Source organism: Cibotium barometz, chromosome 30 (assembly GCF_041138505.1).
Source record: "Cibotium barometz isolate CiBa-2024 chromosome 30, ASM4113850v1, whole genome shotgun sequence".
NCBI classification, from domain to species: Eukaryota; Viridiplantae; Streptophyta; class Polypodiopsida; order Cyatheales; family Cibotiaceae; genus Cibotium; species Cibotium barometz.
Window position 1 is genome coordinate 30,716,337 of NC_141075.1, and position 26,517 is coordinate 30,742,853.

General features: G+C 46.2%; 1 protein-coding gene across 2 annotated transcripts; it reads left to right on the forward strand.

Annotated features, from left to right (window-relative positions):
* The first annotated feature begins 3,327 nt into the window (after positions 1-3,327).
* Positions 3,328-24,592, forward strand: LOC147621379 (Exostosin family protein). Of its 2 annotated transcripts, none has more exons than XM_086824125.1 (9): positions 3,328-3,963; positions 4,273-4,446; positions 4,659-4,834; positions 4,944-5,091; positions 23,153-23,268; positions 23,361-23,499; positions 23,595-23,705; positions 23,850-23,918; positions 24,060-24,592. In XM_086824125.1, the coding sequence occupies exons 1-9, from the start codon at positions 3,436-3,438 to the stop codon at positions 24,180-24,182; spliced, it is 1,584 nt and encodes a 527-aa protein (XP_086680251.1). In that variant the 5' UTR covers positions 3,328-3,435; the 3' UTR covers positions 24,183-24,592. The 2 variants fall into 2 exon arrangements, with proteins under 2 accessions (XP_086680251.1, XP_086680252.1); XM_086824126.1 differs by having other exon boundaries at positions 3,329-3,963; positions 4,677-4,834.
* Positions 24,593-26,517: the final 1,925 nt, after the last annotated feature.

A 26,517-nucleotide genomic window follows, 5' to 3' on the forward strand; every position in this document is an offset into this window, starting at 1 on the left:
GTGATTTTTTTGATGGAAAACCGCCCTTGTCATCACATGATTGGACATTGGTTCAAAGATTTTATAATCCTCTCTCTCTCTCTCTCTCTCTCTCTCTCTCTCTTTTGTTTGTGAATCTTGCGAGTTGGTGTGCATAAAATCAGGCTTGGGATGTTTATGATGATGAGTGGAGCTAGATGCCAAGTGAGAGATTTGTGGTCTAGTGCAATAGGGGATGCAACCATTTAAACCAAAGGGTTGGTTTGGGGATCTAATTAGGATACTCGTCGCGTCATATATGCATACTTGCACATTTTTATCATGCTTATCAAATGGTGGTCTCATGAGTGACAACATCAAATATATTGTAATGATCATTGAAGCATGTGCTTTTGTGTCTTTTCACTCGGGACGGTGAAAGATTTTAGATCCCGGCGTACTTGTAGATGGCTAGGAAGGGTCAAAGGTTTCTTTGGGCCTTTAGTGTAGCCTTGCATGGACAAAAAGGGGTCATGGTGCTCAAGTGTGAGCTTTAAGGTTAGGGCTAGGTAGGAGATAGCCCTAACCCTATCTTTTTTATAAGAAGCCATATTATGGGAGACAGACCTAACCCTATCGTTTTTATAAGAAGGCATATTATGGGAGATAGCCCTAACCCTATCTTTTTAATAAGAAGGCATATTTTGGGAGATAGCCCCTAACCCTATCTTTTTTTATAAGAAGACATATAATGGGAAATAACTCTAACCCCAACAACATTATTGGGATCTATGCAAGTGAAAACTATTGGGGTGGCAATGGGTGTTGGGACCATGACTCTTTTTGGTGTAGGGGCTTATAGTGTAGATAAAAAGGTTTTTGGGACACCCAAACACATAAGGGTTTCCCTTGTCAAACCCTTGAGATTTAGTGTGGCTCGGTAGGTTTAGAGTATAATAACTTTTTCTTGAGGCTCCTACTTGGCAGAGTTATGCTAATAGGAAGGCTTTGGATCAAATGGTGACTGCTTTGGCATCATGCCTTCCTTAGCGAGCAAGGGTATCTTTGGGTACCTACTCCTTAGTGGCCTCCTCGAAGGTCCATTTAGGTTGATGTTTGGGGGTTGGTTTTCATCTCTATATCAGTGAGGTTTTAGATCTCCATTATGGGTTGAGACACATCGAGACAAGAGTAGTGTTGAGTGTTAGAGGTTACCTGAGATGATGGTTTTGGATCTCCATTATGGATTGAGATGCGTTGAGCTTGGAGTAATGTTGAGTGTTAGAGGATACATGAGATGATGGTGTGTAATTAGATGATGACGCTTAGGATATTAAAGGGATTTAGGATGTCCTCGTCTACCAAGGGTACAATAACCATTCCACGGGGGAGCTCGAGTGTCACGGTTCTTCTTCATTAGCTAACTAAACAATCAATGGCCGTGATGATGATCCAAGGATGATACATTCTTTCATAATACCCATGGGGTACCTGTAGGCAAGGAGGGAGTCACATAAAACTTGCAAGATGTAGGTTTAGATCTAATGAAAAACTCTGCTTCAAAAAAACCAATGGTCAAGGAGATATTATTTACAATGGTAATGGTAGCTGTGGATGGTGTGAGGGGTGGGTGACCTAACGAGGTCCACATCTCCCAAGACAAAACAACCAACAGACGAGGGGATATTATTTACCACGGTAATGATAGTTACAAATAGTGGGAGGGGTGGGTGACCTAACGAGGTCCACATCTCCCAAGACAAAACATTTTGAGTAGTGCAAGTGTCAGTCTAGGTGGTCTTTCTAGGGGAACTCTAGCTCCAAGTGAGTAGGTTTACCGTTATTCCTATTCTAGTCACACATCATGAATGTTGGTTACATGCATAGAGATCTATATTCTTGGGGCCTACAACCTTTTTTGGCTCTTTTTTTGTTGGGCGTTTGCCTCGAGGAGTGGTCTCCTTTTTTCACTGTCGATCTCTCATTTCTCTTCTTTTTTCTTGTGAATTTGATAGATCATGTCCTACATGAGAGTTCCATAGTTTGCTACTACTAAAATAGCCTTCCATCTTAACCCCATCCATGGTGTCTATGTTTACTGCAACTTGAGGAGCAATTTATGTGTGATACGGTGTTAGGTTGAGCAAAACAAAACCAAGGCCTCTATAGCAAACCCAACCTTACACTATGGAATATCAATAGAATCACAACACCCAGGTACAATCAGTGCTCTTTCACTTCCACCTTCCAAAAAGCATGATATAACGTAGACATAAATAGGGAAATAGGCTATATTTAATTAAAGTAATAGCTTTCAAGTGGATTTATAAAATTGCAATAGATACCCTGAGTATATGAGCTAATAGCAAGTGTTTATTTATATACAAAACATTAAGATAAATGGGTGGTTCAATCTACTTCATCATCATTATATAATTTGGCATCTATGATTACCTAAGGCAACTCCCAAGGAATGGTAACATTTCTCATCCATGATGGAAGCATGATCAACACAAACCACTCGAACTCCGTTCAAAATGAGCCTACCACGTCCATTTGAAAACCTTCACTTCTTATATGTCGCACCCAGGGTTCTAGTACAAGAGATAAGTACATGGTTTTTTGTTGTTCAACTTAAGTAGCCACTTAACACACCCATAGTTTATTCACACCACCCACTAGGCACAATGATAACATGAGAGTAGGAGGAGAGGTGATACAATCTTTTGAAGAGAAACACCACAAAGGGTTTGGTGGCTTTACAATATACCCTTTGTCACAAGTCTACACCAACCCAAATATCACAATTGGAAATAGTAATCACGAACTCACCACTCTCTTGAAACTGCTGGCCTTATTGGCACACACCAACCCAACAAGCTTCAAGGGAATATCCAAAGAGATAACAATACAAAAGGAGAGGATAACCACACACAATCCTCAACACAAACACCAAGAAAACTCACCATTCACAAAGCTCAGGATCAAAGTAATATGTTTCAATCATGTATGCTCAAGTGGCTATTGAAAGGATAGCCAACAAAGCACGTAGCCTTTTCACCACTTGGTTGCACCGAATCTTAAGAGTTGGGTAAACCATTGGTAGTGGAAATATTTGTGTATGCTCGATCTAGCACAAGAAAAGGACACATGTTCAAATGAACGTGTTCCAAATTAGTTGCATTTGTTTCTCCATCTTTGTTGTTGGAGTTAGGTTTGCCTTTATACACGAATACCCACATTTTGTCTCTAGTTATGGACAAGGAGTCTTGCCTCCTAAAGTCTTAGAAGGCAATGAAAACATACTTGCATTGCTTCTTTTAAAATCTAGGGAGCCCATGTTCTCTCACAATATTGTCCTAGATGTGTACATGAGAAGCGGCCACTCCTGTGAGCGTCCCGACGCACGTGAACGGGCCTTTTGCGTTGTCATCTTTCACCGCACACTCCAACACTGATCTTTTCACAGGTCAAGCTATGGCGCCTCGCAGCAGCTCCTGGATCATCAGAGGTAGTAGCAATCTTAGCACGACCAGAACCACCCCCTTGTTCAAGATACCGCTTATCCTTCTTGTAGCAATTTTCCTCATTCTGCTAGCAACATCATCTCTGCTTTCTTCAAACCCTAGAGTTTCTTCAGCGTTTTCTTCTGCAAACCCTAGGGTTCCTGCAGCAGAGAACTCATTATTAAGGTCGCTTCAGCATTTCCTCGACAAAAGGGCCCCTCCTCGCGGTTCTGTAACCACAGCCATGGCTATGAAGGATGAGATCTCATCAGACGAAACCGTGTCTGCTGCAATGACAAGAGATCTTGACCATGCGATTGGGAGGAGGGAAACCGTAGATCTGTATACGCATACCGGCCTGCACCATCGCCTCAAGGTGTATGTGTACGACATGCCTACCAAGTTCACGTACGACCTTTTGTGGCTCTTTCATGACACTTTCAAGGAAACGGTGAATTTAACATCCAATGGCAGCCCCGTCCATCGCCTGATTGAGCAGGTATTCGATGAGAGATTTAAAAGAAAAAAGTATAATTCAAAGTTATGTACGTTTTCCATCAGGTAAGTTTGTTTTTATCCAGAGGATTGATCCGAGCTGTTTTTATATATGTAAAATTCAGCCTCTTTTTCTTCCAAACGTACACACATCTTTTTGAAATATGTATACATACATATGGACACACTCGCATGCTACATACATATATACGTACGTGATACATGCATGCATGTGTATATCGTTCTTGCTTATATCTGTTTGACATGTTCACTATGATTGAATATGACATCTTTGTGCCTGGAACAATTACAGCATTCAGTGGACTACTGGCTATGGGCAGATCTACTGTCTCCGGAATCAGAACGGCTTGTTAAGACAGTGGTTCGGGTGTATGACCAAGCAGAGGCAGATATTTTTTACGTTCCTTTCTTCACAACCATCAGTTACTTTCTGCTGGAGAAGCCACAGCGCAGTCTGCTATATAGGGTGTGGGCGCCCGTGCCAAGGTTTCTTTTTCGGCTAAGAAGTTTCGTCATCATTTGCATGTTTTATTCTTGCAATAAGTTTGTCTTTATCATGTAACAACTTGAAATTGGGGATGACTAGTGCCTTAAAGGCCAGGCCTAGTGTGAACTTGAAGTGTAGAGAGTGCCCATCTTTGTTCCTCAACTTCGTAGGCATAATCTGGTCCTTTTAAGGATGTCTTTGGTATGCAGGAGGCACTGAAGTGGGTCACAAGCCAGCCAGCTTGGCAGCGCTCTGGTGGCAGGGATCACATGCTACCAGTCCATCATCCATGGTCATTTAAATCCCACCGTCGTTTCATGAAGCGTGCAATATGGTTGCTTCCAGACCTTGATTCAACTGGCAATTGGTGAGTAGTTATATTTTTGTCATCGATAATACAGAGCACATTTCGTGCTACCTGTAATATGTTCAAGGAGGTGTCTTGATGTTCTCTCATGTCTTGTTGGGTTGGCCAGGTACAAACCGGGTGAAGTCTCTCTTGAAAAGGATGTTGTGCTTCCTTATGTACCTAATGTAGAGGTTTGCAATGAGCATTGCTTGGCCCATAACTTGGCGCTTCGAAGGACACTTCTATTTTTCCGTGGTCGTACAAAGAGGAATGCAGTATGTGATCAATGATCCTTTCTTAGCTTGCAAAGTGTCTCTGGTGTCTAATGGGCGAGGTCAGATTTGTGGGCTCGATAGACTTGGTTTGGCTTTATAATCGTTTGTCAATGAAGTTTTAACAAAAAGCGGATAACATATCCAAATTAGGTTTTCTTGACTGCCTTCCTTGCGAGGCCTCTAGGGCTTGCACTGCACAGATGGTGGAAAGAAAGATGCAATGAGGCGGTCCTCTACATCAGAGAAGGGAAGTCGGAAACATATTTTAACGATAGCCAAATTAGGTTTTCTTGATTGACATCAGTGGGAGGCCTCCACAGTTTGTATAGCATGAATAGTGGAAAGAGCTATGAGGTGCTCCTCTCTAGAAAACGCAAAAGAATGAAATTGAGAAAAATAAAAATGAAGAGATGGCATAAGGTAGAATATCCCACCTCCCCTACATATATCAAAAGGTTGGTGCCCATCTCTAAAACCACTCATCGACACACAACTCATGCGCGCACATCATTTGGTCCCCTATGCATACACATTGCTGAGCCCCTAGCCTGCAGCTGTAGCTTAACACCCCGCCATCCTTCGGCTTCTCGCCAGAATTGGCTAGGCACACATGCAATCTTGTGAGCAACGGTGTGTATCCATATGCTTTCCAGGCGGTTTGCTTTGGACAACTTGTCTTCAAGCATATTGCTTTCCATCAAATCTCGTCCTCCAGCAAATTGCATGGCCGAGATCCTCGGATTTAGAGTTGCACATTAGGGTTGTAAACATTCTTACCTCCTTATTAAGAATCATAGTCCTTATGACAAACTTAGGACAATTTCCAACTCATGGATTCAGCTTCCCAAGTTGCATCATCTAATGATTTTCTTCATTAAACATCTAGGAACTCTTGAAAAACATCACTATTGTCTAGACTCTAGGTGCAGGAATACATAGTATGGGATGAGTTTGTCAAAATATGCAACGGAGATGATAACAAAATCTGAGATCACAAGAGCAAGTAGAGTGCAGAAAATAGACAGCACAAGAGAAGGAGAGAGATAGGCGTGTAACTCTTCTCTATACACAAGATTCTGCAATGAAAACAAGATACAATAGGTGGGGGGGCATGGGGCCATTTTATATGGCCCCATGAGTGCAGTCGGCCAGTAGATGGACAGCGGACAGGACATGAAATGCCCACGACCAGTGAAAAACATCAGTCGGCCAGCACATCAGAGTCGGCCCTCACACGTGTGCAGACGGCCAGCAGCAGAGAGCAACTGGGACGGACTGTGACCAGTCGGCCAGCATCTGGTACAGCTGATAGGTCCTACACTGCCTCCCACACCCTAGAAAAATAGGGAAAAATGGGAAAAAAATACGGGAAGTGAGGAAAAATGATAAAACACCTACAAAGGGCAGGCACTCCCACAACAGAGGCCCTGGTGTCTGATAAAGACAGGAGATGACTTCCAACACCCTTTCTCAGCTCCTGGCTGTGAAATCAACCCTAGGGAGCTGGAGTGCCGCCTGAGCGTAGCCTGAGGTAGAGACTTCGTGAAGAGGTCCGCCGCACTGTCCTTCGTCGAACAATAAAGTAGCAAGATGTCACCAGCCAAGATCTTCTCACGTATAAAGTGATATCGTATCTCTTATGTGCTTGGTTCGGGCATGGAAGACCGGGTTCCGAGCAATAGCTATACAACTCTGGTTATCACACTGGCTGCGCTTGTGGAAACCCAATCTTGCCTAGTAGCCTCCGCAGCCACACAACCTCGCAAGCAGCACCACAAGCAGCCCGGTACTCTGCCTCTGTCGAAGATAGGGCAATAGTTGGCTGCCTCTTACTGCTCCAAGAAACTGCTCCTGAGCTGAGGGTAAAACTGTAACTTGAAGTGGATCTCCTCGTGTCTTGATCTCCTCCCCAATCTGAGTCACTCCAACCTTGGAGTCTGACTCTATCCCCTCTTGTGTAAAAGAGTCCTAGATCCTTCGTACTCTGCAGATACCGCAAGATCCGCAATCCTGCGTCCCAATGAGACTTTAATGGCGTCTGCATAAAAGAGCTCAATAGCCCCACGGAGAAGCTCAAGTCCAATCTGGTGTTCAGTAACCAAATCAATGAACCAACCAACTTCCGATACTGCGAGGCATCAACTGGCTCACAAGGATCATTAACAGTTAACTTTGTGTTCGGGCCCATCGGCGAAGTAATAGGCTTGCAGTTCTCCATCCCAAAGGCCTCAAGCAACTCATGAACATACCGCTGCTGAGAGACAAAAAACCCCCTTTGGGTTTGCGAGATCTCCAATCCCAAAAAGAAGTGGAGTAAGCCTAGGTCGGTCATCTCAAACTCCTTTGACAAGGCAGCCTTCATCACGCCAATGTGCTCCACATGACCGCCGGTGAGAATGAGATCATCCACATAAAGGATGATAATCGTAACCATGCCGCGTTCTCGAAAGAGATAAAGGTTGGGATCTGCAACCGATCTCTGAAAACCAGTCCGAACAAAGAAGGAATCAATCTTCTGATTCCAAGCCTTGGGAGCCTGCTTAAGACCATACAAGGCCTTACGTAACCTGTAAACCATCCCTTATGATCTTGGAACAACAAAGTCTGGAGGCTGCCCAACATACACCTCCTCCTGCAGGTCACCATTAAGGAACGCAGATTTTACATCCATTTGATACACTGGCCACCTCTGAGAAGAAGCAAGGGCAAGAACAGTCCGAATCGTGGTCATCCGTGCTGTCGGTGCAAAGGTATCCTCGTAGTTGATGCCTGGCCGCTGAGCATAACCTTTAGCCACAAGTCTGGCTTTGTGTTTGTCCACCGACCGATCTGACGCATATTTGGGCTTAAAGACCCATTTGACACCAATGACTGATTGTTTCGACGGCCTCGGTACCAACTCCCATGTTTTGTTCTTCTCGATGGCATCAAGTTCCACCTGCATGGCTTTCCTCGAAGTATCCTGTGAAAGGGCTTCCTTAACGGAAGTGGGCTCCTTGTCCCGCATAATACGAGACATCAAAGCATAGTTTACCTGAAGAAGCTCCGCTGTATTGCTTTTGTCGCGGACTCTGTGCGATCTTCGAGGGCCGTCCTCTGTGGTCCACGCGGAGGGTAACTCCATGACACTTGACTCCCGAAGGATGTCCAACAACCACCTGGGTACTCGAACAGATCGTGGAGCCTCCTGCTGTTGCGGGGGCTCTACTCCAGCTGCAGGCTCAATCTCTTGTACTGACTGAGGTGGATCAACTGGAACAATGGTCGGGGAATCGTCATCAGACTCTTCTGGATCTCCAAGAAGTGGCGGCTCCTCGACAGTGGATACTGGAACATGCTCATCAAAGATCACATCCCGGCTGACAACAATCTCATTCCTATCTGGATCATACAATTTGTATCCCTTGGAAAGAGAATTATACTCCACAAATATAAGCTTGCGGGATTTGGAGTCAAGCTTTCCCCTCTACTACTTCGGAATATGTACATACGCATCACTCACAAAAACACGGAAGTGCGAGACATCAGGTTTCCTGCCAAAGTATGCCTCAAACAGAGTCATATTAGGTACTGAAATCGTTGGAGACCGGTTGAGGGTATGGACAGCCGTTGCCACAGCCTCTCCCCAAAGTGGACGAGGAAGATCACGATGCTCCAGCATGGTCCTCGCCATCTCCACCACAGTCCTGTTTTTGCATTCTACAACTCCATTCTCTAAAGGCGATCCTTTATTGGCCAGTTCCCTCTTGATGCCATGATCTGCACAAAATCTGAGAAATACATTCGAGGAGAATTCACCCCCTTTGTCAGCCCTAAGAGTCTTTACCTGCAATCCAGACTCTTTTTCCACCATCACGTGCCAATCCTTGAACCGTGCAAAAGCTTGGTCCTTCTGTGAAAGAAAGTAGACCCACGTAAATCTGGTACATTCATCAACAAGCAGCATTAAATAGCGAGATCTTCCCAATGATGGTATCTGCTGAGGTCCACACAAGTCAGTGTGAATCAACTGTAACGCGTGGAAGCTCTGGGTAGTCTTCTTTCAGCCCTAAACACTCTTGGAAACCTTCTGATGCAAAAACGCACCATCTGATGCAAAAACGCAGGTAGAGAGAGAGAGTGAGAAGTGCTGGAATTTCAGTATATACTATGGTACAAAAAGGTACATATCTTTGCAGCCCTTGGCTGCCCTCTTGAAAAGGTGGTAAAACACCAAAACCTTGCCCTAGACTAGGACCCTACTGATCCAAACCCCTAGTGGGCTGAATGACTAAACCTTGAGCATGAGGGCCCTTTTTATATGGGACTTGGGACACTTTATGCTGGCCGACTGCTGGTCGGCCAGTTCCATGTCCACACATGCCCCTTTTTGGGTACTGCCCGACTGCTGGTCCTTGTCTTTGCTGCGCCTACTGCCCAACCTTTCTGCTGACGTCAGCCGACAGCCAACAACCTCTTTTCCTTGCAGCCGACAGCCCTTGTCTGGGTTCATGTGCTTCAGCCGACTGCTTCCCTCCATGATCCCACTTGTCCTGCTCCATGCTCACCTCAGATGCTACACCTGAAGCTCCTACATTCTGGTTCTACTGGTTCATAGTCTTTATCTGTTCGCCTTTTCTGGATCTAGCCCTGAGGATGTCCATGGCATCTGTGATGCACATGACATCCCCCTCTGCTAAACTTGATGACGGGAATCCAACCTGCTCTTGGATGACTGTCATCATCCCAATCCTGTTCCGAAGTCCCTCTGTCATCATCCATCCCTGGCAAACCTTTTTCTCTAAAAACCCGGCCTGTTCTCCAAACCACTCTGTCTCTGATGAAGATCTATGCATCTGGTCTTCCTCTAGTCCACAATCCATTCCTGACCTGATTCTGAACACCGTCTTGGTCTTCGTTCCTGGAACTGAGTCTGGCACTCTCACATCACCCTTGGAGGATCAACCTCCCTTGGGACCGTTCCCTTAGAACCTATCTGGCTCACGGAACTGCCATCCCTATCTGGCACTGTGGAACACCACCAACAAACCTCCTGGGAGTTCTTCCCGATCTGTGTTCCCGCCTTGGGCTTCGAATCCGTGTACTTTCCTGTACCTTGGACCTGTACACCATCATCTGGGACTGATTCAGCGTTTAGTTTTGCTGAGCCTGATGCTCTGATACCAATGTAACGCGCGGAAGCTCTGGGAGTCTTCTTTCAGCTCTAAACACTCTTGGAAACCTTCTGATGCAAAAACGCACCATCTGATGCAAAAACGCAGGTAGAGAGAGAGTAGAGAGAGAGAGTGAGAAGTGCTGGAATTTCAGTATATACTATGGTACAAAAAGGTACATATCTTTGCAGCCCTTGGCTGCCCTCTTGAAAAGGTGGTAAAGCACCGGGGGTTGAAGAACTAGGGGTAGCCACTGGGGTCTGTGTGGGAGCTGTGCTCACCACGGAAGCTGTGGAGGCGGCGGCGGCCTTTGGAGGCTTCTTCGGACAATCCTGAGAAGTATGTCCTTTTGTGTGACAAAAGTAACATCTACCCTCCTTCCTGTACTGAGAAAGCTCCTTAGCACTCAACTTGCCACCTGTCTTGCCTGCCTCCGCTTTCTGGTCTGGAGTAAGCTTAGACGCATTGTTCGAGTTCTTGGAGCCAGAGGCTCCCGGGCTCTGTCCTGGGGAAGACCCCGTCTGGTTCTGGCTTTTGCCCCCCGAGGCGTTAGCCTTGGGAGAAGCCGGTTGGGAAGTCTTGGGCTTGCCACCATTGTGTTTCATTTCTGCACTCTGCGCAAGCGAGAGTGCGTCCTCAAAGGTGGCTGGCCTAAACATACGCACCTCCCATTGGATTTGCGTGTCCAGGCCATACAAAAACTGCTCTTTCTTGTCCGAATCAGATAAGCCTAATTGTAGACACAAGGTCGAAATTTTATTGGCAAACTGAAGGACTGGTTGCGCGTTCTGACGCGCACCCCTGAACTCGTCTTCGAGTCGCTCAAGGTAGTGGGGTGGTAAAAACCGCTGCTTAAGGTCACGGACGAACTCGTCCCACCCATAAGCTGCCATACCTGATCTGGTGTGGGCATGAGCCCACTGAGTCCACCAAGGAATGGCCTCACCTTCCAAGTACCAACTGGCTAAGATCACTTTGTCAATATCTGATTTCCTAACTGCGGCAAAGTAAGCTTCAAATTGATGTAACCATGAATAAATAGTAGTGGGATCGAGTTTACCATTATACTTACTGAAATTCATTTTCTCGGGAAAATGATTCGAGGGCGCCGCCGGTGTCAATCTGGCGTCCAAAGCTCTGAGGTAACGCTCGTGTTCCACTCGTCGCATGGCGTCGTCTTCACGTTGTCGAATCTCCAATGCGCGCATCTGCATCTCAAGCAAGGAGCTTGGCTGCGGCTGTGACCCTGTGAGAGGGTCCCTGTGACGAGGATCTGGTATCTGGGATACGGAAGGAGAGGGAAAACGCGACGCTGGAGAGCGAGAACGCTGCTCCAGAGCCAAAATCCGCGCCTTCTGCTCATCCAACTTGGTTGTCTGGTCTGCGATTGCTCGTATCATCTGCTGGAACATGTCTGTTACACTCAAGCCGGGTGCCCTAGCTGGGCTGCCTGGTGCACTCTGGTCCCATGGTTCTGGTTCTCTCTCGTCGCCAAAGCTCGCCATAGCGGGAAAATGCAGTTCCTTTCCGGAACGCAATCTGACCATCCACTATCTGTGTGGGAGACTTCCGGAGGCTTCCGGAGGCTAAAAACCAACCGTCCTTCGAGGGACAGGAGTCACTCCGAAAGGGGTAGTCCACCGGCGTCTTAAAACCAACCACACGAGCGAAAAAATTTTCTGGTTTTCTTTGTTGAATCTTTGTCCTTGAAGTGAGCTCTGATACCACTGTAATAATGCGGAAGCTTCGGAGAAGGATCGGTACTTCAAAACTCAGAAATCAGCACTCTTTTCGTGACGGAATTAACGCACAAACTGAAAGACGATGTGCAAAAAATAGAGAGAGAAGGGGGAGATGGAGAGGACACAGTATTGGGTCCCAATTACCCTCTGTAGGGCCCCCACCACGGATGGTGTATTTGCTTTATTAGAATGATGTAAATCTGAAAACAAATACAAAGTACTTGACCTTTTCTTGGCTGGAAAACCTGCCCTTGACCTTCAGTCCTTCACCCCTTTGCTTTAGCAATGTTCTTGGCTGTCCTGGCCCTTGTTTGCTTGGAGCACTTGGTGAATTATGAGATGGTATCAATGATTTCTTGGCTGGGCTTTTATACCCCTCCTTTCATCCAGTCGGCCAGCTAATAAAAGCTCCACGACTGAGTTTATTCCAATAAACTGAATTCACACTATAATAAGTGCTGTCCAGCCTGCGCATGCTTCTGGGGCAGCATCCTGGTTGCTGGGCACCATGCGCATGGGTGTGGGACTGCCCCCCACACCTGGCCGACTGGCTGGGTAGGGTTTCTGACCTTGTCGGCTGCCTGTCCAGCAGCAGTACAGCTGGCCGACAGCCCCTCCAGCCCATGCCTTGGCTGGTGGGCACAATGTGGGCCCTCCTGGCCCCTTGGGGGTGGTTCTATACCTCCCCCATGCCCACACTAAGAATGCAAATGCAAATCCTCGCATTGGGGTAGCCCTATGGGCTGGCCCCATCTCTACATGCAAACCTACCTGCCTATAGAGGCCTGGCATCCAGTTGCAAACCAGATACACAGCACATCTGACATCATTCCAGAGGGAGACTCACAGTGCGGACTGGCACTGCTTCATGTGCAGGACAGTGCACACCTGACCTTGGACGCATGTGCAGGACAATGCACACCTGACCTCGGACAACTGAGATGGATCCCTGGCTGACTCGTCCCGGACTGGGCTCACATGGGACCAGTTCACCATCCCAGGTCCTGCACCTTCTGTACAGAAATGTCTACATGGCATCCAAGTGCGGGATGCACGTGACATCAACTCCAGTGGTTTTGAAGCCCGCCTCCTGGAAGCCTGCTTTGAAAAGGATTCCCTGTGCTGCTTACCACGTATGCAAGAACTGCAACGTCCTTGCCTGTTGCCAACATTTGGCAAGCCAACCACCATCTGGTCCTGGAAACTCGCCGCAGTGCATCCACATTTAAGTGGCCAAAACGAAAGTGCCAGGGATCTCCGACCTGAGAACCTGTCAATGAGGAGAGTGCAGAGAGCTTGTAGATACCATTCTCCACATCGCCTTCCCAAACAACCTGGCCAGTCTCACGGTCCCGTAGAGCAACTGAATCTCCTCAAATTCCACCTGAAAGCCAATCTTGCATACTTCATGCACTGACAGAAGATGAAAACCAAGAGCAGGGACATAAAGAACACGGGAGGCATGCTTGTCTCCCTTGCCGTCGGGAATAATCTCCATCCGGCCCTCACTGTGAATCCGAAAGGTGGAGTTGTCATCAATGAAAATGCGACCTGACCGCCGTTTCAGATCCAGAAAGAAGTCATGGGACGGAGTCGTGTGCCTAGAAGCACTACTGTCAAGAATCCATTCCCGGGTATCCTTTGCGATGAAGCCAATTGCCTCCTCGCTCGAAGACGATGAAGCATCGGAGTCCATCATCTCTAAGTGCACAAATGCAGGAGTCTTTGCAGCTGAGGCTGAAGAATCAGCACTCTTCCTAGTCCGCTTAGGACACTTCCTCCAGTAGTGGCCTTTCTCGCCACAATCATTGTAGGACCGCTCGGCCTTCAGTTTCTCTCGTTCTGTTTTAGGCTTCTTCTCAGAAGACTTCTCCGGTGAAGCCTTCCCCTTGCCCTTGTTTTTATTCCGGCCTTTCGCCCGTTGGCCAATTAAGGCCTCCGAACCTCCGCTGTGAGGAGGGTTCGTGAAACGTTTCACCTGGTCTAGGACCATGGGCACAAGCTCCTCCCAGGTAATGGTGCTGAGCCTGCCACTAGTAATCAAAGAGGAGTAGAAATCGGAATACTGAGCAACCAAGTGGGACAGCAAAGTAATGGCCATATCTTCTGATGATATCTCCTTCCCAGCCTAGAGGACTTCCTGCTGAAGGGCTTGCAGCTTGTTAATGTGCTCCCGCATTGTCGACGACTTTGCAGGGTTCATAACCCGCATCTGTACTTCCAAGGAAATCCTCTTCATGGGCGATACCCTCTTATAAAGAGAAGCCAAGTGCTGCCATATGCCTCTGGCCAGCGTCATATGCTTTACGTGATTGATTACTTGTGGTGTGCAGTTGAGGAAGATACATGACCGGACCCTGGCGTCGACACGATCCCACATCTGTGCATGTGCCTCACGGTCCTTCTTCATTGACAGTAACTCCCCTTCCTCTGCTTCCGGCCGTGGAACCCCGATAACAATGAAATCAGCAAGGTCATATGACTCTAGCACAGACTCCATCATCACCTTCCAGATGTCGTAATTGTTCCCGCCCAACTGACGGTCCACTGGGAAAGTGGGGAGAGTTGGGATCTTCACATGCTTCTCAGCCATCTCTAACAAATCTGCCATCGCGGGGATGTAACTGAAAAGGGTGGGTCAGTGGGAAAAAAAACTTTAAACCTGCAAGTGGTTGTCCAGCAACTTAGCCCGCCTTCCTCATGCTACTTCTCTTCCCGAATAGTCCTTGACAGTCCACCAATCAGCAACGTAACAATCCCCCTCTTGCTCAGAAAACTCCCAAGATCTTTCAAGAGCCTAGGGCTTTGATACCATGTCAAAATACGCAACGGAGATGATAACAAAATCTGAGATCACAAGAACAAGTAGAGTGCAGAAAATAGACAGCACAAGAGAAGGAGAGAGATAGGCGTGTAACTCTTCTCTATACACAAGATCCTGCAATGAAAACAAGATACAATAGGTGGGGGGGCCATGGGGCCATTTTATATGGCCCCATGAGTGCAGTCGGCCAGGTAGATGGACAGCCGAGAGGACATGAAATGCCCACGACCAGTGAAAGACATCAGTCGGCCAGCATATCAGAGTCGGCCCTCACACGTGTGCAGACGGCCAGCAGGCAGAGAGCAACTGGGACTGCCTGTGACCAGTCGGCCAGCATCTGGTACAGCTGATAGGTCCTACACTGCCTCCCACACCCTAGAAAAATAGGGAAAAATGGGAAAAAAATACGGGAAGTGAGGAAAAATGATAAAACACCAACAAAGGGCGGGCACTCCCACAACAGAGGCCCTGGTGTCTGATAAAGACAGGAGATGACTTCTAACAGAGCTTCACTTGTCCCAACGATTGAAAGGAAACAAATGATATTGAAGCTCTAGTTGGACCTTGGAGACAAGGTTCAACTAGAAAAGCTCTAGTTGGAGAAAAGGAAGTCATTTGTTCAAGCTGATCATGGACTAAAGTCGATTTTAGAACAAAGTATGTGCATGGTGTGCATGGTGATTTGGATTTAAAACAAATGGACATGACTCACATGAGCCTGATTGTATTCATGGACACCCAGTTGAAATGAACAAGAGTTAGGGATCTCTTTTCTACGTCCATAGCATTGCCACTTGGAGGTGTTGCTTAATTTTTTTAGTAAAAGGTATCTTGCCATTTTTAATGCCTATCCATTGTCAGAGTTCTCCTCAAGAGGAATGAAGTGTGTTCTTTGACCTATGTCAAAGAAACAATCAAGTGCATCAACCTTTCATCCAAATAAGCTTGTTGCTATTGGCAACCTTTAACTTATATCACTTGGCAATCATCTGGCCTGGCTATGTTGCCTCTTGCAATCATAGTATGTTTGGTTTAAGCCTGAATGGTATGGCTGTTTCAAATGTGACCCCTTTTTTTTGCTGGGGGGTTGTCCTTTTTGACATTCTTGCCAGTTTTTCCAAATACGGCAAAGTAGCTCCCCACCAAAAAGGTGAATATTGCCAGAAGTAGCTATTACAGTAGTGGGTGAGACGTAAGTTGCCATGGTCATGATGGTGAGGCTGCTTCAATTCCATGAGGGAAAGATGGAGTGGAAGCGTTGGTGTGCAGAGCTTCGTCGCTTACAACAGCTTATTTGAAACCACTGTAGACATCTATGTCATGGGTAGTGGTGTGTGAACACTCGAGGACCTAGGTCAATAGTCAATTCATATAGGGTCTTAGCCATTTTGGAAGGCCAAAGGACATAGAAGTCGTACAGTCAAAGACATCTTTTTGTATCATATCAACATTCTGAATACACAGTTCATCGTTTTGTTCTCTCTCTGTCTAATCATTGATTTTGCATGAGTGCTCCTACCGAGTAGGCTTAGGGCTCAATCAAGTAAGTCAAGGCTTCCGCATGTCACAATGATGGGTAGTGTTTACAGAAGGTAGAGTTGGTGCATGCCTGGGATGGGTTAAATAGTTTCGAAGGCGTAAGGCCTAAGCAGGCTAGGAACTCAAAAGCATCATAATACTGGCTTTGGACACTTTTGCCTGTTGGAAATGCTGGACACTGCAGAAGAGTGCATTTTGGTGGATGATAAACTTGCAGGTTTGAGCAGGCTGTGGGAACCCTTCCAGCTACCCAAAAACAGCCTTGCCAGGTGGCTAATGGGATCGGACAGGGGCTGGGGGTGAATGTCCCTTCAAAGGCTTCAAAGGGGGTCCATTATAGTTAAAAAGAGCTTAGTAAATGCCCACGACTGCTCTTTACTAACTTCCTATTCCTTCTGGTGTCAGTGCGGCTAGCCTACTTGCTCCTTGCAGTCCCATTACAGGTTTTGGTGTACCATTGTGCCTTGATATCAAGGTGCCCAATATTTCGGAAAGTATGTATCCAGGTTTTTTAACTGGATTGACATTAGTTATAGTCTTGAATCAGGTGGCATTCTATGCTCCTTGTATTGAAGCTTGCATAATTGCAAAGGCACTATGTTTTCAGGGAGTGGTGGTAAACGAGGCGAGGCTTAATAATTCTCTATGAATTGGAACCTTGAAAAGGTCACGATCTTATGGAGAGCTAGACCTCAATGTGCCAGCATTTGAACAGTGAGGGGTTGAACACTGAACCTTTAAGAGGTAGCCACTTCTGAAAGAGCTGCAATCTAAAGCATATGAGACCAAGAAGTCAATAGGTGTGAAGGCCATGAACAGTTCAAAGATCTCAGTAGACAGTAGAGTTGAGAGAGCTGTAAAGTTTGAGTTTAGTAGTATCTAGAAGTCAAAGATATGGTTGCTTGCTTGTGAAGCAAGGTAAGTGATAGTCATTTCTGACTGAGATGGAGTGTTGTCATGTTGGGATCATGTGTGAACCACCTCTTAGAGGGGTATCAAATAATACTAAATATTTGTGTGTGCTTGACATAAGCAGTGATGTCATTGGGGCAACCTTTGTAACGTAGAAAGGTGCAACCTTTGTAACGTAGAAAGGTGCATGTACTCATTAAAAAAATCAATCAACATTGAGTTGTGTACATCTCTCTCTCTCTCCAAGAGCTTTGTTCGCTCTCTAACTTTCTCACCTTCACTGTTTGTTGTTTACACTCCATAGCCATGCATTTCTTTGATCCTCCATAGCTGTAGCTCTACCTTGAAATTCAACATGGTATTAGAGCTCCAGGTTGATAGTAGATACTGCCCTGAGTGTTAGTGCCCGAATTTTTTGTACCTGCCTGTACAGCTGCCAGCAATCGGTACATAGTACTGAGCAGATCTGTACCTGTCCGTACAGCAGCAGCTCCTGCACTTCAGCCCGACCAAGAGTTACACTGCGGCTGAAGTTCGTCTGGCCGTTGTGAGCTGCCACAAGTCGCCGCCATTCTCTTCACTGAATGAACAAAGAAAGAGAAGAGGGGAGAACCTGTGCTTGTGCAAAATAACGTCTCAGGTCAATGTGAGGCTTTTTAACTTTTTTGAAAATCGTGCTTAATTAGAGCATTAATCTTTAATCTCCCATCATTTCTCAAAATTGAGGGCATATATCAAGCATTAAAGGGTTGCTACACCCTGCTACATCATCATATGTTTGGAAACCCGAATTTCAAAAAACCCTAAAAAAAAGTCTTTTATCTTCTTTGCAACTATGAGCTCTCATACGTTCATAGACAAGTTTAATGGCCAAGGTTTCCACACCTAGCAAATGAAGATAAAGTTTCATTTAATGAAAGAAAACCCGCGGGGTTTGGTGAAGAGCAGAGAGGGCATATGCTAGCATTCTCTTGGCTTGGGTGATGATTATTTGCATCACATCTAATCTAGAATCATTGCTTGAAGCTTGGGCAAAACTTGATTTACTCTTTGGTGTTAGTGCTAAAAACTCAAAGCGATCTTTGAAAATCACTTTCTTTGAGTTGCAACTGAAGACAAGAGAATCACTTGCTACACATGTCAACAAAATGTGGAGTCTCATGACTAAACTAGCTGCAGTTCAGTCTCTAGTAACTGAAGATGCAATGCTTCTCAAAAGCATGCCTGAGGAGTATGACAACTTGGTGACCACCTTGAAGAACGTCCCTATTCCTACCTTGGGGGAAATTATTAGTTCTCTACAGGAAGAAGAAAGAAAGAAGAAGCAAAGGTCAGTAGAAGCTGTTATAGAACAAGGTTTTGTTGTAAAGTCCAAGGGCTCGTATAGAGGACAAGGCAAAGGGAAATCTTGCAGATTATGTGGGAAAAGCAATTACTTGGAAAAGCATTCTTTTAGCCTAAATCCTTGTGGTATATGTGGCAAAAGCAATCATCTTGAAAAAGATGATTGCTTTTAGCCTAAATCCTTGTGGTATATGTGGCAAAAGCAATCATCTTGAAAAAGATTGCTATTCAAAGAAAAATACTGCTAAAATTGTTGAAGAGTCTTCTATATAAAAGGCCAACTATTGTACTAATGATTGGGTTTTATAAGTCAATTGTGTGTATTGTTTTCTTTTTTGTGACATGATCTCTTGTATGTCCTTGCCCTTGGGACCTTTTAACTGGCATGTGAAATTAGAGCCCTGTGATTTTTTCTTGACTAGGAAAACTGAAATGAGAAACTATGAGCCTAGATTTATCCTTGACACAGTATGAGGCAATCCCTTGAGGGAGGGTTTGTTGGGATCAAGGTATTGCTTGTGTGTGAACCACCTCTTAGAGGGGTATCAAATAATATCTTGATATTTGTGTGTGCTTGACATAAGTAGTGATGTCATTGGGTAACCTATAAAGGTGCATGTACTGTCAGAATATGCAGCGGAGATGATGACTAAATCTGGGAACACGAGCAAACACAGTGCAGAAAAACAACACAAGAGAAGGAGAGAGATAGAGGCATGTAACTCTGCTCTATGTACACAAAGAAGATCCCGAATACAAGATACAAGACAAGGGAAGTGGGGGTCCATTTTATATGGACCCCAGGTAGTAGTCGGCTTGCTCCAAGGGTAGGTGATAGGTGTAGATCCTCCACGACCAGCTACAAGACCAGTTGGCCAGCAAACATAAGTCGGCCAGCACTGTACTGAAGTCGGGTATAGTCGGCCAGAGGAAGAATGCACCTGCCATCTCACGACTGTCTCCCAAGCCACAGATAAATGGAAAAAATATGGAAAAAATACGGGGAGCGAGAAAAAAATGAGAAAAGCACCTACAAGGGCGGGCACACCAACAACAGAGACCCTGGTGTCTCAGTAAAGACAGGAGATGACTTCTAACACCCCCTCTTAGCTCCTGGTTGTGAAACCAACCACAGGGAGCTAGGGTGCTTGAGCAAATCCTAAGATAGGGACTTTGTGAAGAGGTTCACCGTAATGTCCTCCGTCGAACAGAACTCTAGCAAGATGTCATCAGCAACGATCTGTTCACGAATAAAGTGCCTCTGGATGATTGTGGGTTCCTCTAGTGGAAACCCAACCTTGCCATGCAACTTCTGCAACCTCACCACCTCACAAGTTGCCCTGTACTCTGCCTCTGTCGACGACAAGGCAAAAGATGACTGCCTCTTATTGCTCCATAAAATTGCTCTTGAGCTTGAAGTAGATCTCCTTGTGTCTGGATCACCTTCCCAATCTGAGTCACTCCAATCGTGGAGTCGAACTCCATCCATCAATCCCCCTCCTGTGCAAAAGAGTCCATGATCCTTCGCATGCTGTAGAAACCACAAGATACGCAATCCTGCCTCCCGAAGAGTCATCTGCAAACACGAGCTCAACAGCCTCATCAAGAAGCTCCCGTCCAGTTTGGTATCCATCAACCAAATCAATGAACCGTTTTGCTTCCGAGTCAAAGAGGCATCACACTGCTCACAAGGATCAACACTTGTTACGGTGGGAAGCCAAGTCCTGGAACCTGCTAAAGACCACGCGAGGTCTTCTGAAACCTGTTGACCACCCTCTCTGAATCCGGAACCACAAAGCTTGGAGAATGTGCAACAACCACCTCCTTCTGCAAGTAATCACGTGCCACCTGTCTGGCTTTCCAATAGGTCCGTGTGGAAAGAACTTCTTCACTATAGGAGTTTCTTTGTTCCGAATACTACGAGACATCAGAGCATAAGTTACCTGTAAAGTTTCCTCTGACTGGCGAACACAAGAACTACCAACATCTGTACTGGAAAGTTCCTGCCAACTGCTGCCATCAACTGGCAAGCTATCCACCGTCTGGTTCGGGAAAGCCTGCACTTGCAGCGTATCCACACTTAAGTGGCCACTACCAAATTGCCACTCATCACAAAACTGAGGACCTTGGAGAGAGAGTGCTGAAAGCTTGTAAACTCCATTCTCCACTCTGCCTTCCCACACTACTTGGCCTGTTGCCTTGTCTCGGAGAGCAACAAAATGCTCATCAAACTCCACCCGTACGCCAGTCTTGCAAACCTGTTGCACTGACAACAGATGAAAACCAAGTGTGGGAACATACAACACCTGGGAGGAATGCTTCCTCCCCTGCCATCAGGAACTATCTCCAACCTGCCCTCACTGTGAACTGGGATAGTGGATGTATCCCTAGTAAGAATGTGACCAGAATACCTGCAGAGATCGTGAAAAACCGAACGGGAAGGAGTCATGTGCCTGGAAGCACCACTGACTACTAGAATCCACTCCCGAGTATCGGTTGCGGAGAGTCCTCCAACCTCCTCCTTGCCTGAAGAAAATGAAACATCGGTGTCCATCACCTCTAAGTTCACAAAAGCCGGAGTCTTCATGGTTGCTGTTGAGGAGTCTTCACCCTTTCGATCTTCCACTTGGGATACTGCCTCCAATAGTGGCCTTTCTCGCCACAATCATTACAGGTCCTCTCTGCCTTTAGTTTCTCGTGGTCAGCATTAGACGTCTGCTCAGAAGACTTCTCCGTTGAAGCCTTCCCTTTGCCCTTGTTACGGCCTTTCGACCGTTGGCCAGTTAAGGCCTCCGAACCTCCACCGTGAGGAGGGTTCAAGAATCTTTCCTCCTGGTCCAAGACCATGGGCACAAGCTCCTCCCATGTGATGGTGCTGAGCCTGCCACTGGTAATCAAAGACGAGTAAAATGCTAAGTACTGAGAGGGCAAATGCGCTAGCAACGTTATGGCCATGTCCTCTGATGATATCTCCTTCCTAGCCTGAAGAACTTCTTGTTGAAGAGCCTGCAGCTTGTTAATATGCTCCCGCATCGTCGACGACTTTGCAGGGCTCATAACCCGCATCTATACTTCCAAGGAAATCCTCTTCATGGGCGATACCCTGTTGTAAAGAGAAGCCAAATGCTGCCATATACCTCTAGCCAGCGTCATATGCTTTACATGATTGATTACCTGCGGTGTGCAGTTGAGGAAGATAAATGAATGGACCCTGGCATTGACACGATCCCACAATTGTGGCTGTGCCTCCCGGTCCTTTCGGGTTGACGGTAACTCCCCTTCCTCTACTTCTGGCCGTGGAACCCCAACAACGATGAAATCAGCAAGGCCATATGACTCCAGAATAGATTTCATCATAACCTTCCATATGTCGTAGTTGTTCCCGTCCAACTGACGGTCCACCAGGAACGTGGGGAGTGTAGGGATCTTCACATGCCTCTCAGCCATCTCTAACAAATCTGCCATTGCGGGGATGTAATCTGAAAAAGGGTGGGTGGGTGCGGACAAAGAAGAACTTACAACTGCAAGTGGCTGTCCTGCAAATCAGCCCGCCGTCCTCTTGCTTCTCCTCTTCCCGAACAGTCCACCAATCAGCAACACAACAGTCCCCCTCTTGCTCACACAAATCCCAAGAACTATCAAGAGCCTAGGGCTCTGATACCATGTCAGAATACGGAGCGGAGATGATGACCAAATCTGGGAACACGAGCAAACACAGTGCAGAAAAACAGCACAAGAGAAGGAGAGAGATAGAGGCGTGTAACTCTGCTCTATATACACAAACAAAGAAGATCCCGAATACAAGATACAAGACAAGGGAAGTGGGGGTCCATTTTATATGGACCCCAGGCAGCAGTCGGCCTGCTCCAGGGGCAGCTGACAGGTGCAGATCCTCCACGACCAGCTACAAGACCAGGCGGCCAGCAAACATAAGTCGGCCAGCAAACATAAGTTGGCCAGCACTGTATTGAAGTCGGGTACAGTCGGCCAGAGGAAGAATGCGCCGGCCAGCTCACGACTGCCCCTCAAGCCAATAGATAAATGGGAAAAATATGGGGAAAAATACGGGGAGTGAGGAAAAATGAGAAAAGCACCTACAAGGGCGGGCACACCCACAACAGAGGCCCTGGTGTCTCAGTAAAGACAGGAGATGACTTCTAACATGTACTTCATTGAGAAAATCAATCAATAGTCATATCATTGAGTTGTGTACTTCTCTCTCTGTCCAAGAGCTCTGTTCTCTCTCTTAACATTCTCACCTTCACTATTTGCTGTTTACACTCCATGGCCATGTATTTCTTCGACCATGAAATTCAACATGCTACTCTCCTTTTTCGAAGAGATTTATCAACATAAAAGGGCAGCCAGCTGCATCTCAGGATGGTATCAAACATTTCTTGTTTGAGCATGGCTTTTCTTCGTGACTGTAACCTTTTTCTATGTCAACTCTGTGATTTGCAGTGTAAAGTGTTTGGAGACAGCAATAGCTCTACAGTATGGTTCTAGAATCTTAACTTATTCTCTGTGAAATTGTGTGGATGGTACAGGGAGGCAAAATACGCAGCAAGCTGATGGCTATCTTGAAAGATGAGTCTGATGTTGTTATAGAGGAAGGTTCTGCAGGAGACACTGGTAGAGCAGCTGCACAACATGGCATGCGCAGGTCTTGAGACTATTTTTTTAATTTGGTCAAAATGCTGGCATTGTCTTGTTACCTTAGAAGTGTCTCATTTTGACATGGGCTGGATTGTGTAGCTCTATATATTGCCTCAACCCTGCTGGGGATACACCATCGTCAGCTAGACTTTTTGATGCAATAGTCAGTGGGTGCATTCCTGTTATAGCCAGTGATGAGCTAGAGCTCCCATTTGAAGGCATGTTGGACTACCGAAAGGTGTGATGCCAAGTACAATGTGTTCAGTTTATTGATGGTCATTCTAAAATGCAGTGATAAGCATAACACTTCCTTGCTGTGTAATTTATTCACAGATGGTAGTTTTTGTGTCATCACTGCAAGCTATTCAACCAGGTTGGCTGGTAAATCATTTGCGCAAGATAAGCCCATCACAGGTCTCTGACATGCAATCTCAGCTTGCAAAGGTACGTGGTTTCTTGTATTCGATGCTAATTGCACAGGCCTGCCTGGTATGTGTTTTTCTGCATTTTGGCCTCTCTCTCTCTCTCTCTCTCTCTCTCTCTCTCTCTCTCTCTAGCGCTTTATCAACTTTGTTTACATTCTGGCAGCTCTCGAAGCACTTTCAGTACACTCACCCAGCCCAGCCCTTGGGACCAGAGGACATGACATGGAGGGTGGTAAGACAATGCTTCACTTAAAGTTGTGTAGAGGGTAGGAATAATACCATTGAGGGTTTTGTTCAAACGTTCTTTTCTCACTTACGTCCTGCAATTTGTATGTATGCGCAAAGCTCTTACCTATTCTCTTTCTTGTTTTAGATAGCTGGAAAGGTTCCTTCCATCAAGTTACACATTCGTCGTGCCCAACGAATCGTGGAGGGTTCCCGCAGTATCTGCAGTTGTGACTGCAGACGCTCAAACCAGACCTCACCATTGCATTAGTCCAATGGAGAGCCTTGTCAAGCTTTCACTCAGATGTGTTCCAGCTAAAGGTTGAGGGTTTCAAGGCCCTCGATGCTCCGGATTGATTCATTGATGTACACTTCAGAAGTGCTTGGCATTCTTGTTATTAAGGTTTTAGGCAATCGAAAATGAGAGCATATGCTGCTGAATCATAGGGTTACAGGAGATCAAAAGCTTGCTTTTTGTTTGGTTATGTGTAGCGATTGCTTAGTCTTACAAATCAAGGGGCTTCCGTTTTCAACCTCCTGCATTTGCTTTGCTGGTAGCTAGTGGGAATTTGTGTTTTGCAGTTAATTAAGATTATATTATTTTGTTGCTTTGTTAGCTTGCTTACATGAAGCAACCAGGCTTGCCTATGATTGCATTATTCAATCTCTGACGTTTAAACTTGTCTTGAAGTGGGTGGTGTGTTAAGAAACCAAGAGAATGTAAAGGTGCACATATAGCATTGTGACACCCTCATGGCACCCTCAATGCGAGATCTACACAATGAGTGACCTCTAGGTGCCCGTAGGTGTTAACTAGTTTCATTGGGAGATTGTTAACTAGTTTATCAGTCTTTGATGGATGAAAGTTTCAATCATTTTGAAAGTTTATCAATCTTTGAAAGCTTCCTTTTCTTTTTGATGTTTTCTATAAGGATTTTAAAAATACCTTACACATTGTCTATCATAGTACTCTCATAATAATTTTGCCCCATGATTGGTCTCATAAGCAACGTCTCTCTCTCTCTCTCTCTCTCTCTCACACACACACACACACACACACACACACACACACACACAAAAGCAGCTTCGTCCATGTGACTTGTTCCCAATTATTTTTTATCTTATGGTGTTCCAGCCTCATAAGCAACGTGACTCTTTCTCTCTCTCTCTCTCTCTCTCTCTTTCTCACAGACACGCACATACACATGGAGGACCAGATTGGAGGAGAGGAGAGAGGGGCCCTTCCTAGTGAGTCTCCATATGCCACTCTATCCGCAAATGTCCTACACTATTCGACCATGGGGGAGGTTCTCCTTATAGGGGACTTCAATGCACGCACACAGAATCGATAGTGTGAATCATTCGACTTCATAGATCCCCTCATCCTACAAGCACTAGACGATGTAGATGCAGGGACCACGAGGATGTCAAAGGACAGTGGGCCAGACAATAGAGGTTATGGGCAACACCATCTAGACTTGGGAGCTAGACATCATCTCGTTATTTATAACGGGATGTCACAATGGTCAGAATGGGGAAGACTCACATGTTTCCCATCATCAAGAGGCAGCAGCACTGTGGACTACATATTGGGCTCACGGGAGAGCACAGACCTGATAGACTCTTTCACTATCCCGACATGCCCCATTGGTGGGGACCATACTTATTTGGCTTTTTCTCTTAGGAGCTCTCTTGATTTGCCACCCCGACCACTCAGGCATCTTGTACCATCTTCCACTTTACCCGGAAGCTTGCAGACGTTTATGATTCAAAAGTACATGATGGCCTCTTTGGTATGGACCCTACAGCACCCATCGATGTACTGACGGCCCAGCTTTCACACATTGCACACAACAGCTAGCCACAGCTTTCCACACCATCTCCAAACAGGGAAGCTACCTAGACCCGGGGACATGTCCCAGAATAGATGGTATGATAATGAGTGCAGAGAGCTTCATCGACATCTCTGAGCCTAGATAGCGAAAGGGGAAATAACATAGCAGCAGGCCAGTAGACAGATGCGGTCTCTTACATGCTGTAAGTGACGCACATATGAGGAGGCTCAATACTGGGACATCTACCACATGCTCATGAGCAAAGATGCAACCACTGCTTGGCGACGACTCAGAGAGCCACGCCCCTCCACCCCGATTACTGATCCTCAACGTTGGCAGAGTTATGCAGAAGGGCTTTATGATGTTCCGCACTAGCCACTCATCCCTCGCCCCACCGAGACTCCACCGACCTCATCGGTTTTCTTTACTACCGATATGGTATCTCGAGCTATACATAGATTCCAACATGGGAGAGCTGAGGATCACACCGGCTTACACGGTGAGCATTTCATTTATGCAGCTGACACACTCTCTCCCTTTATTGCTTACCTCTTTAACAGGGCTCCGATAGAAGGTTTTCCGGCTGAGTGGACGATGCACACTATTGTACTGATCCACAAAGCTGGGGACATGTTGGATCCCGGTAATTACAGGATTATCATGATTGGTCATACCTTGGCCAAACTCTATGGGGCTATCTTGGAGGCAGAATTGAGCACACACGCTGAGAGGGAGGGGCTTCGTGCCCCTGGTCAGGCAGGTTTTTGGTGA

Coding starts and splice junctions, on each gene's coding strand:
- LOC147621379 (XM_086824125.1), top strand. CDS start 3,436: ATGGCGCCTCGCAGCAGCTCCTGGATCATCAGAGGTAGTAGCAATCTT. Junction 4,447..4,658: donor AGCGCAGTCTGCTATATAGG/GTGTGGGCGCCC, acceptor GGTCCTTTTAAG/GATGTCTTTGGTATGCAGGA. Junction 23,269..23,360: donor GCACAACATGGCATGCGCAG/GTCTTGAGACTA, acceptor TGGATTGTGTAG/CTCTATATATTGCCTCAACC.